The 15,850-nt window shown below is 38.7% G+C and overlaps 1 protein-coding gene and 1 pseudogene across 1 annotated transcript; one reads left to right on the forward strand and one right to left on the reverse strand.

The window, feature by feature from the left end:
* Positions 1–967: 967 nt before the first annotated feature.
* On the reverse strand, positions 968–3,150 carry LOC145776032 (uncharacterized; annotated as a pseudogene).
* Positions 3,151–5,790: 2,640 nt separating this feature from the next.
* LOC145776033 (uncharacterized) lies at positions 5,791–9,113 on the forward strand. The gene is made up of 5 exons (XM_082587441.1): positions 5,791–5,917; positions 6,359–6,532; positions 8,389–8,513; positions 9,030–9,073; positions 9,106–9,113. Exons 1-5 carry the CDS (start codon positions 5,819–5,821, stop codon positions 9,111–9,113), a joined length of 450 nt encoding a protein of 149 aa, XP_082443567.1. The 5' UTR covers positions 5,791–5,818.
* Positions 9,114–15,850: the final 6,737 nt, after the last annotated feature.

Raw genomic sequence — 15,850 nt, forward strand, 5'->3', positions numbered from 1 at the left:
CATCCCTAGACAACAAAGTGAACTTTCGACCGAAATTTTTATAAATATTGACAGAGCATACCAAGGCGATTGTGACTCACCGGCGCTTGTTGTAAGAAAGAAATTCTTTGTAAAGAAGCAATACCAGAGCTGATAAAGATTTTTCTCTTCTAGTGCGGATGTACGACTCCTTTAGTGTTTTATTCTAACGCTCCACTCCATTGTTTGTGTGAAATTTATTCCGTACTCCTCAGCACGATAGAACCACAGTCAACGCTGCAACATTCATTCGACTGATTACATTTTAATCTTTCTGGAACTAAATACTGCTTATAGTTGTAAAGAGATTCCATAAAATTATAAAGAGATTATAAAATTATAATTATATAAAATTATAAAGATTTCCGACTCCACAGCCCTGGTTATAATTAGGACTGTGGAGTCGGGCAAAAATATACGACTCCAACTCCTCGGTTTAGAACTGCTAGCTGACTCCAGACACGCCAAACTCTCCCCGACACCATTGCCCTGCTTGCAATGAACAGGTATTTTTTGAATGCCATTTTTTAAAAAGCTTTCAACAAACCTGCTTTTCTGGAAGCCAAGCATTTTCAATATATTTCTGCAGCTTGGTGCTTCTTGTCCAGCAATTGCTGCTCTTGGGGCCACTCAACGCTTCTGCAAAGGACTGTACAGAACAGGCTTTCGCCAATCTGCGCAAATGAGCCAAACAACTGCTTTGTCATCGCCAACACGACTTTCGCCTCTTTTGACCCATCTTCCCCAAGCTTATGCTCTCTATGAAAATCGCATAGGAGCACTAAACAACCAGCAAAAAAAACATTTTTTTTCCTGTAACAACAGTGAAAAAAAAAATACAAGTGGATGAAAGATGAAAATGTGCAAGATCATGGAAAACTCCCTCAAAGATATGTTACATTTTGGTGGCAAAAAAAACGAGCTGTAAAAAATGACACAGAACAATGCACTAATTTGAAAAAACAATTTCGTTGGTCTTTATTTCGGCTTCACACTTGTCGGTCATAAAAACGAGGAGTTCCAATCGTGCGACCACGATTTTATCATGGCAAGTGCTTCTGCAATGCATGTAGCCACAACCTGATAGCCGACATTTGTTTTACACATAAAAAGAATAATGGTGAAGACTATTTTGGTGCCTTGTAAGTTGCATGTAACAAGCAGGTGTCTTGACCGTAGCGATGTATGTAATAATCTTCTTTACCAAGACATTTGATCCACAAAGAGCAATTTCTGTGCACAATGCATTGCTGGTGAATGATCTCCTATGTTGTAATAATGGCTTCGTTATATCACCGGCAATGTAGGGTCGTAAAAAGATATTGTCATTTTCTTGTTGTTCTGCAGTTCTTCCACTCTTCGACCAGTGCCAGTAAATTATCCTGATCCATTTTGAGACCTTTTGCTTGGTTTAAGCCATGAAGAAGTGGTTCTGAATATCTTTGTTGGTAATGTGGTAGCTTCTATTGGACTCGTGTGGCTTTTCTTTGTTTGCAAATAGAACGTGCTCAACATAGGACTGTAAACCACGCTTTATTTCTGGAACACTGCAAACTCCGTCAGCTACCAATTCACGAATTTTTTCAGTCAGGTTGTAATCCATTCTTTGAAGGATGCCACTATTCTGAAACAAATTTCATCATTTTGAAGTTGCAATAAAGTGCTCTATGCAGCAAGCAGAATCAAAAACATTTACAGTAAAAACTATTTCGACTTGATGTGAAGCACAATAACCATTAATCTTAAATGTACCTTGAAATATCCTGCAGGGCATGGAATGAAACTTGGTTGCATGCCCTTTTACTAAGAAATGTTTTTAAGCAAGATATGGCCTAGCTAGTGTATTTAAACTTTTGCTTTTGCTAAAACCAAAAGAAACGTTGAGTTTGGCTCTGTTTTTGAAGAAATTCCTAGCTTGCTTCGTGCGCTCAGTTACCTATCATTAATCCAATCGCTTGCATAGGGCACACGTGTTTTCAGGAGTGAATTTAAAAGATGGAATTTTTACGGTATTTCATTTAATGGTGTTATTATTTTTAAAGCTTTCACGTCTGCAGTAGAATCATGTTTAGCAAATTGTATGATCGTTTTCTTGTGCTTAGAATAGTTGAACTATTCTTATACTATATATCTTTATTTTTTTTATTTCTCCGATATGTGAGACGTGCAATGAATACTGCAGTGCTAATATTAACTTTGCTTCGCGGATTAAATGCGTGTGTTTATTATTAAATTCGTGCGTTGACTTTTATTGCTGTCTACACGTTCACTTTGGGAATGAAATATATTATTTAATATTATAGCGTCAGCACTGGAGGTTGTGCCATTTTCCTTCAAAGTGCTTACAGTCATTTGCAAGTGGTAGAGATGAAGTGGTTAAATTAGTTCCGACGTATGATACATGTCGAGCCAAAAATAATTGAGTCAAAAGACGTGTAAGTAGTACACAATTGCGTAAGTACGGACATCCGTAACAATCCGGCTGCGTTTGCTTGAGGCTCAATAATCAACTACTGACCTATGCTGGTTTAGATCTTTTTTTGGTGACTAATCAGTAATCACCCCGTTTATGAATACATACTATAGCCTATTAGTGGATCTGACTACTCCTATCTGGAAGCTTATTAGTTTCCGATCGTAGGGCTGCCACGTTTTCAGGTGATGATCGGCTTTGTTAGTCTCGTGTTGATGGACACATGGTTAAGATTATATCAGTTATCTTTGGGATCCTCAACAGTTACCTTTGGCACGTGCTGAGCTCGTTGATTTGTCAAGCTTCTTGAAATATCATTGTGTGGTAGTTGAGAAAGAGCAACTGCCCATACAGAAGAGTCGCAACCGTAGGACAATGAAGTTGCGTATTGTAGGAGTCTGTTGCCTGGTGACAAGAGTGTTGACAGGTGAGGCCTTATTTTTAAAGTCAACGAGTAAGTTGTAATATGCCAACAGATCGCTTCCTATAATCGCCAAGATAAAACGTCCAAAACGTATCTTGAACAAAAAATCCTAAAATAGTTTTAGTGGCTGCAAACAATGAACTTCTTCAATCTTCAAAAACCTTTCAACATGGACAAACCAAGATTTCGTAAACTTAATAAGAACTATGGACAATCGATCCTTGTGGAGACTCATGGTAGCCGACGCCTTATTCAGGCATGGACGATGATGATGATGAGCAATGAACAAGATAATTTGCTGCTCTAGAACTGGATGTCTTCAGTAACAGAGTGGGTTCGCCGTCAGTAAAGATGGTAGAAGATAGAGGCCGAACTTTAGAAGTTCTGAAATATTTGCTAGTTTAAAATCGAGTTGTTACTGAGGGCAGAGAGAGTTTATCAGATGCTACTTTTTTGTCGTATCCAGGCTTTCGTGTGGTGGGTGAAGATTTAGATTAAGTGAACAGGAAGGCAAGGAACCAATCTTCGTGTCCACCTTCAGGTATGCTTAAAGGCTAAGTGTGCTACCAAAGACGCAACCGTATGCTCTTGAATGGTGTCGAACCGGCGCCCTTTCGAGTGCCGTACCAATTCTTTCACCACTCGGCTATGCAGCCATGCTGCTGAAACTGTGTCAATAAAGAAATGTTACTTTTCTCTTTAAAGTAACTCCATCTAGTCGGTTTAACTGGGATGGACAAAAACCATTATCAATCGATGTTTAAAACTCTTAGGAGAGATCGGATCAGATTGGAAAATCCTATGGCGTACCAGCATGACTCACTTTATTACAAGCCTACCAGGCTCGCAGTACCGCCTGAAAACTGGGAGGTGAGAATTTTCAAATCACGCTTAACCCTTAGGCGGTTGGGCTCCTGGAGTCTTGCTCAGTTTGGGGGGGGGGCTGTCGATTCTTCTTATGCTTTAAGAGTCATATCTCTGTTATTTTTTAAGGCACGGTTTCAAAATTTCGAATTCACTTTGTAAAACTATTCACGCAGAGCATATCCGAAAATTAAAACTATGTAAATTTTAGAACTGCTTATATACGTTGAAATGTTGATGTGACTTATGACGTTTGAATTATTTGGTATTTTTGATAGAGTAATGAAAAACATGCATTGCAATGTTGTGATTAAATTTTTTTTACATAATCTCAATTTAAATCATTTGATTAACGAGACATGGGCCAAATTAATTGCTTTCATCCAGCTGGTGGGAAAATTTTGAACAATAGAATATGAAATATTTCAGAGGATGTGCTGAGAAATGCCTTATATCTCTCAATTTATAACCTTTATTTGCTCAAAATTTCAGCTCAATAGAGGTGAATAAAAGCTAGGAAAACTCAAGAAATCTCGTAGTCGCAGCCTCAGTAGTTTTAGAGATACAACTGTTGATACAAAAAAGTTGAATTGACAGCCCCCCCCCAACCTTCAAAGGGTTAACCTGTAATTGGTAAAGGTCAATCGCTTTTCCGATTCATAACCATTTTTAGATTTCTGACAGTCAAACCTAACACTTCTACATTGAATAAATGTTGCTAGATATTGAAATATAGTAAAATAGCTGATTTTGACACTGGTTGTGTAATGCTCAGAAAGCATGCGAAATTATGATTTGTCAACCGAATGCAAATGAAAGGAACTTAAAGTTTATCTGCATGAAAATATTTAACAATATTCATAAACAGATATGCAGTGATATGTTACGACCATCGAATTTCATCATCATATAATTAAATTCTACATTACCTAATATTACATTGTCACTATTGGCAATCTACGAAAGCCAACATGGGCAAATTAGCACAATATTTTATTTCCATTGGCAAGATAGTGCATATTTTACTACACAGCAAATGCTTGAAAAAGTTGATATTTACAAAACCAAGCACAGACACGAAAAATATCTTGCTAAAAAATGTTAATGCTGGTGGTCACTCTTGCTTGAAATGTGACGTTTCTATGCCAGAAAACGTTTGATTGACTGAGCCTGAGATTGTTCCATCATGTTTTGTTGTTTTGATTGTGCTAGCTGGGTGAATATTGCTTTTTGAGCATTACACAACCTTTATCAAAATCAGTTTTTGTACGTCATTTCAATATCTAGCAACATTTATTCACTGTAGAAATCTAAAAATGGTTGCGAAACGGTAAAATGATTGATTTTACCACTTACATGTTAAACGTGAAATAAAACACACCCCTCCAGTTTTTCACTGTGCGTCTGCGTAATAGGCCATGCCCCAGTAATGGATCCACCATCCTTGTTATGACAGAAGCTTTTTTCGGTAATCCGCCTAAAATAAGCAACCACAAATAACTGCATAAATTGTGGTCTAACATTGCAACGCATGAAATATGAATTTGCGATGTCAAGTTTCACTACACTCAACACTTTCTGAATGAAGAAATGAAACGTAAAAGACGTCCGAGCATTAAGCTACGGTTTACAGACAAGGGAAATTATTTACGAAAATAAAAACATTAAGATTTTCACATATTTTCTGATTTTGACTGATTGACATCACTTCGATATAGCCTACTTCAAATAAGGGAATATTTTAAAATATATTCCCATAATTTTTCCATGCATCGTGTTCTGTGCAATATTTTCTTTTAAGTGGAGTATGCTTATAATTACTTGTGGGTAATTCGATTAGTCATTTATCACTACAAATTAGTAATCACTTACATAAAGTCTCAGTGGCCTATACAAACTTATTGGGAAGTTTCATAATTCATTTTGGTTGAGTAAGATATCGTACGATGGATTCAGATGAAATACTTTTTAAAAAAAATGATAAAACTATATATTGGAAAAAACTGTCTTACTCGGACCGAGAGAAAGTTGAAACGCTAATGAAGGAATGGTATTGTAAAAATGAACCTCTTTGCAACATGGCGTCACAGACTGCAGGAGAAGACGAAGTTGCAAAGTATATCTGCTCTCTGGCTGTGGTGCGTATACTAAGACCACTTGTTCAACTTATATTTTGAGAAAAGAGATATACATTTACAGTATCTATCTCTTCTAGATATAGTCATGAGTCCTCCACATATTCTGCAATGTTTCTTCCCAAAAGTTACTTGCAATGGGTTAGTTTACATTTTATCAATCCTGGACAAGACGTTAAAACCAGACCTACGTAAAATTACCTCTTTGAAATCACAATGTTCTCCCAAAATATAACTACGTTTTTAATTGACATTACAAACACGTGTAGCTATTGGGTGCAAGTCCTTTTGTGGACGAAGTCCAAAAGTACTCTAAACTGTAAGCTAACCGCTTCCCACTAGTTCTTTTTGTGTACTGTAGTGCTAGGCTTGTATAACACAACGTGACCACATTCTAATTACCTTTAATTTTTTTTTTTTGCGAATTATTCATTTGATGTTTAGACCTGCGTAAAGCAGAACTACTCAGTTGGAGCCTATGATGCTGACCACAAGGACAAACTTTGTGGAATCTTGGTGATATCTCACAACCCACGTGCTATCGCAGTCCACGACTACTCTTCGGCAATAGAAGGGGAAAAGCCTACCAAAGCCTCAGCTGTTTCTCAGATGCTTCGGGTAAGTGAAACATTTAATGCAATATTGCTTAGCAAGCCCAAATGCTGGATGCCTTCAACAAATACGGTACTACATTCTTAATACATTTTTGACAATAATATTTAAAGTTTTCCTGCAAAGCTGTTTATTTCATCCAACAGCGTTGATAGTGGGTCCAGTCCAGGCCTGTAATTATACATTTTAGCTTGGGGGGGCTCAAAAGCTGTTGCGAAGTAAAAGGCTATGCACATAACATTTGTAGTTGCAATGAGTCTAATTTGCGGTTTTTCGGGCAAAGGCACGGCATATGTTATAAAGTCACAAGGTGCTAGATAGCAGTAATTTTGAATGATTGGGATAATTTCAGCCAAAACATGGGTAATTCCAGCCAAAATGATTGCAGAATAGATTAGATGCAATATTTTTAACACACAACTTTGTTAGGAATGACACTCGTGACTTTGTTTGGTACAGGTCTCCACCAAACCAATTTATCCCCTTTGGGGTGTAATATTCGCCAGTAAACGTCAAAAAACACTAACAGCTATCCAATGTTGATGGATTTGTTTTTAAGAGATATTTATGGACAATATTTCCAAAACCAGCACCTTACTCCATTGTAATTGCTTTTACCTGAGATGCCTTGCCAAAAAAACTCACCCAAATTTAAAAATCATTATCGTGCAATCTGTCTGGAATAACCATATAACACCGACACACGCCCCATCGGCCTGACACTACAGAGACAGGCATGGGTGCGCCTCAACCGTCTCCGTACGGGCGTCGGGCTTTTCCGCTCAACCATGCACCAATGAGGAATCGCTTCTTCCTCCTCCTGTGAATGTGGTGCCGAGGAACAGACCACATCATCAATGACTGCACCATCTTCAAGCCACCTAACGGAGTGAAAGGTCTGCGCGTCATGGGTGATGAAACTAAAGACTGGCTGCTCTCTAGCAGCTTTCCAGTGTAGTCCGGGAACATCGTAAATCTGGGGTGGTAAAATGATAGACCCTCGACCCCAGAAGCTCAGACGACGACGACGACGACGACGACGAACCCTATAACTATTACCCTACCAGTAGCCTACATCACAACTACAAAATTACAAGCAAGATAATTGTACAAAGTGACATGGGCTATGAGAATCAAAACAAATTAAATATAGAAAGTCTTGGGTCTGGGATTACTCATTTGGAAAACCAAATGTAGCTTGCCTGGCAGAGTTTGCATTGATGAAGTCTCTTGATATATCGTTTACATTCAAGCTAGAGACTTCTTCTTTGTGTACATGCAACAGCAATAAATTGTACAATCTGTCATGAGACATAGATGTTCTTAAACAAGTTTTTAAACGCTTCATTGCTGAAAATGAACGCTCCCGGCAAGCATTAGTTGATGGTGCTAACAGAATCATTTTCACCAGTTTTTTGACTTCCCCAACAGATTTGAATACAATATGTATCTCTTACTTTGAGCTTGGGGGGGCAATGCCCCCCAAGCTCCCCCGGCAATTACGGGCCTGGTCCAGTCCAGAGGGTACTCATCTCTTAAAACTTTTGCTCTATCGGTCTGTACACCTCCTAATTTTTTTCGTAGATTCATGGAACTGCTGACGAGCGAACTTTGCGTTAATACAGGCAAAACTCCTTTTCTCTTAGACTACTTGAGATCGTTCTGATATTTTCTCTTTTTTTTCGATCTCAAGCACAATTGAATTTTCTCACGAGCTGTCTAATTTTTTCATATCTGCAATGATAAGCTATGTTATGCATTGTTTTATTGTGTTGGGTAAAAATAAAAACAAAAGTTTCATTGATTACACTTTCTAATTTACTTTAGTGTAGAAGATGTTTGTAATGCGTTTGATCTTTCAGTATCTAGACAAAGTTGCTGAAGGTTTGCTGGACCACGTTGGCACATCTGACTATCTAATGGTCGAAATGGCAGCCGTGGATAATGGCTATCTCAACATGGGACTCATGTCTTTTTTGTTAAAAAAGTAAGTGTCAACATGAAACTAAGATGAATGCTTATTGTGGTTTGAGCGACAGCTTGGTGTGTTGTTAAGACCAGCTTGGAGCAGGAAAGTGTTGGTGTGTTCTCAACAGCGCGAATGAATTCGAGCATGGTAGGCTACAGTGTTGAACGTTCTTACAAAAGTTTCTAGCTAGCCTACTTCAATAGTGGAAACTTGAAGGGTAACTTTTTAGTGATCGTGCAAGCTACGCAGGTGGCCACGCAGACTTAGCCATTCCATTGATTAAATCTAAAAAATGTTGTCTTAGAGTTGTAGGGAGTTCAGAGGGTTGCATACCTGTATACCTTGTATATTGTATACCGTACCTAAAAAAACAGATTTTGACCTTTTTTTTCACAAAACCGATTCTGATTGCGGGCCTTCCTCATTTTCGAATTTATTTTTACAGTTCTAATTTTGACCATGTGTTAAAAGATGAAAATTATTTGTTCATGTAGCTACCAGCCTATCTCACTTTTGACATCGTCATCTTTTCAGAGTTGGATCAATCGCAAAAGACAACAATATTCGGTATATCACAAGTTTATCTTCTTCGCATTATGCGCAACATAAGAATGTTAAGCTTGGATCCAAGATACTAAATGAAGTCAAATTCAAAGATTATGTAGACAAAGTTACTGGAGAAATGCTTTTCCTAAACCCTCCACCGCCACACACTACATGCCAACTGATGTGTAACGATTTGGCCCCTTCTCAACCATAGACGTTTAAAATACGTACGATATTTGGAATTACTACTCATCGTAAATAATTCACCCTTCATCGATCTGAACAGGCTATTTCTGTACGTTTTATCTTAGTAAAGACAGAGTCATCGTCAGTTATTCAATTAGACAAACCTATAGTTTTTATATCTAAATCAGAGCTGTTCATCCGTTTTGCTATCGTAGAACCCCTGATTTACTTTCGCGTTTGTCACGGAACTCCTACTAACAAAATTTAGATTAAAACAACAACGTTCTTGTTGATAGCGTAACAATGAACTAGTGACGCAATAACCATCAACGATTCTTTTTCGGTTTTGACTGCACTCAACCTTTTGCTTAAATAATTGGCCTAGTAAGAGTGTGAATACGCGCAGTGATACAAAAATTTAGAATCACACAGCAATATACTGACACAAGAAATCAATTTCCTTATAAAACGAGGAATCCTCGTGAACCCTCACTGAACCCTTTAAGTTCACGAGACCCCACTACAAGTGACTACATGAACCCCTGTTGAAGAGCACTGATCAAAATGCATCTCTTTACAGTCCTTCATAGGTTAAACAAGCTGTTTGTTTTGATTAGAAACATTGTGATATAGTTCTTTGACGCTATTTGTATTATAGCCACTCATGCTGCATTGATATTGTAAATAGACTGGTATGAATGTAAAAATCTATTGCAAGTAGCCTATAGCTAAAGTAATAACTTCTTCTCTTTTATAATCTATGCTACCTCTCGAACTGAGGAGGGCGTAATCTTGATCTTGAGGGTCACAATGTGCATTTGTAAATCAAGATCGTGATTTGATCTTGAAGACCACTTTTATTTTGGTAATCTCAGATAGCTTTTTTTTATGATCTTGATCTTAAAAATCAGTAAGATCAAGATTACATTAGAATTTAAGTTTACCTATTAAATGGAAGCATTTTTTTAGAACTCGTTCTATACAAAGTAATTAGTGGCAACTTGCCTTAAGCTATATTGTCAGTATGATATGTGTCTGACAAAAGTTTCAATCTAGTTTGGTCAATGTTGCCATTTTAATATTGAAAAAGCTTTCTTTGTTCCACATAAAGAAAACTTACGTATACCTACTTTATATTGACGTATAATAAAAACTAACCCAACTTAGGCTATTTGTCTACATATCCGTTTTGTAAATTCTAAAAAAATGTTTGCTTTCATTTACCCAATCTTAAATGTTCCAAACGTTTACAGTGGCGGTGCTGAGAAAACGACTCTATAGTCGACTGAGGTCAGGGCTATGTACAGAGGATAATTTGGGTCCGGTGCCAATGCGATCCTTATGCCCCAAATCAAGGCACGTCTGAGAAAAACGGGCCACTTGTAATGTTTAGAACGCCTGAAAGCATCCTGCCCCACGGTCCAAAAAGTACCCCTTTTTCTCAACGCTACAAATTGTAGTCATGTAAAGTTATTTATTGCCATAATAAATCAACCAGATCAACAATTGTTTATAGTTTGAGTATAAACAAATATATTGAACATAAAAACAGATATGCCGTGTCTTTATTTTTTAGTAAGTTATAGCTTTTGTTTGGAGCACAAATCTGACAGTAGGCTTTTCCCTGTGCTTTTTTTTACGAATACAGCACTGTACATAGGACCTACCCAGCAGGCTTATGGTTGGTTTTTGAATCTTTATCTTCGGACTGACAAAGCCTTGATAGGTTATTCCTGATAGTTTCGTATACTTGTAGAGGCTCTTGACGCAGGGCCGGTTACCGAGATTGACAGTGAAGTTTTCCACTTGTTGCCAGGGAATTATTCCATTCACTAGGTGCCGCTGAATGGAGAGCAGTCCTGAAATGCGTTGCTCAGGTGCACACCTCCAGAGTCGAGCCAGCGCCGCGTGATCTTGAGCCGGACGCGTAGCCTAACCACTGAGCTAACGGGGTGGACTTTTAAATCTTACCCGTGAAGAAATGCAGCCTAGGCTACATGTTAGTGAATATCTGTAGCCTAATAAGCTAAGTTAATTCGTTCGCCAACTGTGCTCTTTTTGCAGTTGTGAAATCGAAACTTATCATTCTGCCAGCAGTTAGCGCACCCAGAAAAAAAATTAGGAGGGGTTAATTCAGAAATGTCGGCCGAGTGCTTTGCGACAATACTGACAGTGACAATAGGCCCATGCCCATTCCTTTGATTAATATTTAAAGGCACTGACGGCCCTTAACCCACCGGTTGCCGATACCTGTGCCAGGGTTCCAGCGGAGCGTTCAAGCTCCTTTTGAAAAATATTTGATTTTAATAATGAAAATACACCCTTTTTAAAGGCTCCTAATAAGGGCCAATATAGGCTCAGTGCCGGTCTTTGGGGTGTGCAAACCGTGCGATCGCACAGGGCCCGCAAATTAAGGGGCCCGCAATTTACTTAGAAAATACAGTAATTTTGTTATTTCCAATGGAAAAATTCAACAAGTGAATTTAACAAAGGAATTAGCAACAAGAAAACATAGCAGCTCAACGAGTGCAACCTATTTTGTCTCCTGAACGATTCGTACCCTAAAAAGATCGAGAAAAAAAACAACAGAGCCGAAGTCGCTGATCGGAGTTGCCGCAAACATATCAAAATTTCTCTCGATCTTTTCAGGGGACGAATAGGTCGAAATTTGATTTGTTACTCCGATTTCAGGGTACGAAATCGGGGTACGAATTTTTCAGGGGAAGAAATAGGTTGCATCCAGACTCAACATAGAGACATAGCTTTATTTTCGAAAAATGCCAAAGAAAGCACTATCTTATCCTTTTGCTATGCCACCGGACAGCACCACTTTACAGTAATATTCATACCCAAATTTTTGTTGAACATGCTCTCAGAATGCACCAAATTCAAAGTAATATTTCAAAATTTTCTGGGGGTGCCCAGAACCACGCTGCTGGGTGTCGCCTGTGGCGATCACGCCGTGAGGCTTCGCCCGCCGACCGTCAAACCACCCCCTCCCCTTTCAAAATGCATAGCTACGCTACTGAATTGGATCATTGTCATTGGGGCCCGCAAAGCATTTTCAGCACAGGGCCCGAAATACCCTAAGACCGGCACTGATAGGCTGCATTGCTTTGCTAAACTGCGCGTTTTCACTTTCCTGAATTTCTGATGGTATAAATTAAAACTTTATATCTCCCATCATTATATTATACACAAAGGCGTAGCAACCGCACTCCGAACCCTCCGATCGGAGGGGGCCACGCAAGGAATGAAGGCCCCTCCGCCGAAGTTTTTGGAAGACTATCGAAATACAGGATATAACCACGTGGTCACAAATGCACACAAAATAGCAGAGCTTATTGGTATTGAGCAGGTGTTTTCAAAAAAACACGGTGAGACGTAGGAAGAGAATGTTTGGTTACGAACGTGCTGATGATTTGGGTTGTCTTTCTGCTGAAGAAAAATTCAAATCGCAATTTTTTCTTGCTCTCACTGATCAGGCCATGTCTTAGGTTTCTTCCCGCTTTTACCAACTCGTGGAGTAGTAGAGTAGTAGCCTACAAATTGTTTGAATTTCTGTACAACGCTAGCAGCCTAAAGAAGTGTCTCAGAGAAGATGGTTGGGTTGGTTGGTTGGTTTTGAATCTTTATCCTCGGACTGACAAAGCCTTGATTGGTTATTCCTGGTAGTTTCGCATACTTGTAGAGGCTCTTGACACAGGGCCGGTTACCGAGATTGGCAGAGAGAAGTTTTCCGATTATTGAAGTGTTGTTGCCAGGAAATTATGTGTTTTCAGTATAGTTGATGAGCCCAGCCTCATGGGCGAAACACGTGTCTATCGCTGTCAATTCTTGCTACAAATCGGCTGCCGAGAAACATATTGTTGATTGGATGGTCTGAATGGCTAGCGTGGAAGCTACACCGTTATGGTTAGCGAATCGCAACTGCTCGCTGTACTAGTGAGTTCTCAGCCTTGTGCTGATAGCCGGGAAGAACGCCCCTTTCTTCACAAGTTTCCAAAATTGTTAATACATTTTACACTCATTGGAAAATATGAATGCATCTCATAAATTATAACAAATATGTAAATTTCCTAAACTGGTAAGATGTCAAAACATCATGGAAAGGTTGATTTACCCAAATCTGAGACGATTTTTTTAGCGGGGAGCGACCCTACTCCTATGGCTATGAGAAGTAGTAAATGTGGCCTTGCATGATTATATCACCCTATTGATTATATCAAGCTTCTGTTGCAAATTTTTTCTATATTAAATAAGCTTACTCAAAAAACATTATACACTTGTACAGAATAAAATGAGCCGTGGCCTACCGGCCGGGGGGACACGTTAACAATGCCCTGCATCAGACCTCAAAGTCCCTGCTCACAGTTCATGAAAAGTCTGATTGAATTACACTAGTATTCTACTTTGCAGTCTAATTATAAACAGAACTGTCACAATTCTAGTAGATATAACTTAGAAACGAACGGATTCAACTAAATGCTGTCTCTTTTCTTATTCCATATTGTGGTAGCATCATACAGATATCCCTGGCATCATAAAAGAAAAAATCTAATAGGCCTACCAACAATTGAAGGGCTTAGAAGCAGACCGGTCTAAACCACAAAAACATTATTTTGAGTAAATCGCAATTGAAGTATTTTGAGTACCAAAAAATCGACAAACAATACACACAACAATGCTTGCAAGTTTATTAGATATTGTGACAAGCCTCATCTGTTATCCACTGAATGTTTCAAAAAATCGCAATAACTACTGAACAAAATACAAAAATACGGTTAGACCATTGTGGCACACATTGTAACATAACAATACAAACTACAAAAATGCTGTTAGACCATTGTAGCATACATTGTAAGTTACAATTTTGGGAGTTCTACCTACAGTTGGATCTTTTAAGGGCTAAAGAATATTTAGGTTTGGCAGAAAAACTTTACCAAAAGAAAGTGTCAATGCTTTTAAGGAATAAAAGCAGTTCTATTGTGAAAAACTTTTGGGATATCATTAACTCACACAACTTTCCTCTAATCATTTTCGTTTTCATGATCTGCTTCGTCTGGTAGCATCTCATCAAGATCCTGATCCGCAGAACTACGCAAGTTCTTATAGAAATCGTGATAGACAGGAGGAACATAATCCAACAAATCGTTGATATCTTTTAGTTTTAACGGGTTAATCAGCACAGGCTGATCATGAAGACGATTGAGAACTGCCACACCATTGGCTGGTCGACCACGATTTTGATGCTTTGCCAAATCCAATACATTCCATTCAGTAATATCAGTCAAGTTGTACTTGAAATACATTAAACTTGGTGATTCACTGACAAGTCTGATCCATTGAATTTTTAACCACTCTACCTTTCTGCCACCAGTATCCCTTTTTCTGATCACCAGTTCTTTTTTGCAATCACTCACACCAATAAAGTCTTCTGAAGACATGGGAATAACGTTGAAAGGTTTTTTCCTGTTTGCCTCTGCAACAATGTCCATCCACTGCTGCGGAATGTAAACATTCTCATGACGCTTTTTCGCGGTTTCTACTTTTGCAAAGTCACTATCGTTCGGAAGATAACTATGGCCAGAAACCATGAATTTGTGATTGACTTCTTCAATACCAAGTCTAGCTACTCCATAACTCCACAAAAGAACAATATTAATATTTCTGTTTTGGCCACCACAGGAATCGCTGTATGCATGAAATTATTGAAAAAATATTGAAAATAGCCAAATTTGCAAATAATGACAACTGACAACCCTGAAGCATTTGCACAGCAGCTGCTTTGGCTCAAGCGCAGGGGAAAAATTGTAGCTTAGACCGCTTTGGCTCAAGCGCAGGGAAAAAATTATGGCTTAGACCACTTTGGCTCTAGCAAATATGAAAAAAAACGAAGAGCTTGAAATTAGTCTGCTCATTTCGCCTTCACATACACGTGATAACGGTTAGACCGTTATAGCATAAACAGATAATATCGATATCTGTTGAATGGCATCTTTAAATCAAATTTGACATTTTTGGGGTTAGACCGGTTTGCCTCTAAGCCCTTCAATTTTTAGAAGACTTTTTCAGCCATACAAATAATTGCTTTTTTAATTGCACACAATACTTTCGAGTTTTCGACACATGAAAAGACGACTGCTTCTTTCAACTAATGCATCTGCTTGTTTGAACTACCGGGATTAGGTTTGGTGGCCTTACCAAATTATATTCATTCAGTCGGCAGCAGTGGCCGAGTGTTTAGCGCGTTGGGCTTGCAGTCGAGAGCCTGTATGTTCGACTCCAGCCACCCGCACTTGCTGTTGTTTCTCTGGGCAAGAAACTTTACGATAATTGCCTCTACCCAGTGATCGATTTCGAGTAATGGGTAGTACCAAATTTAAGTCATAAGTAGAGTAGACAACAGGGATGGAGGAACCACGTGGGCCTGGGCCCACCTACTTTATTTTCTGGGTGGGCCTGGCCCACCCACTTTTGAAAGCCAAATTTCTTTGAAAAGGTAGCGAAAACGGCAAATTAGAGAAGGAGTTTTAAAAAAAGCTCTTCACTCATACACACTAGTTTGATTACACAGGCCAACAAAAAAATTTTGGCACAAAAGGTGAGAGTCAATTTAAAGT

This window comes from Aplidium turbinatum, chromosome 8, assembly GCF_918807975.1.
Source record: "Aplidium turbinatum chromosome 8, kaAplTurb1.1, whole genome shotgun sequence".
NCBI classification, from domain to species: Eukaryota; Metazoa; Chordata; class Ascidiacea; order Aplousobranchia; family Polyclinidae; genus Aplidium; species Aplidium turbinatum.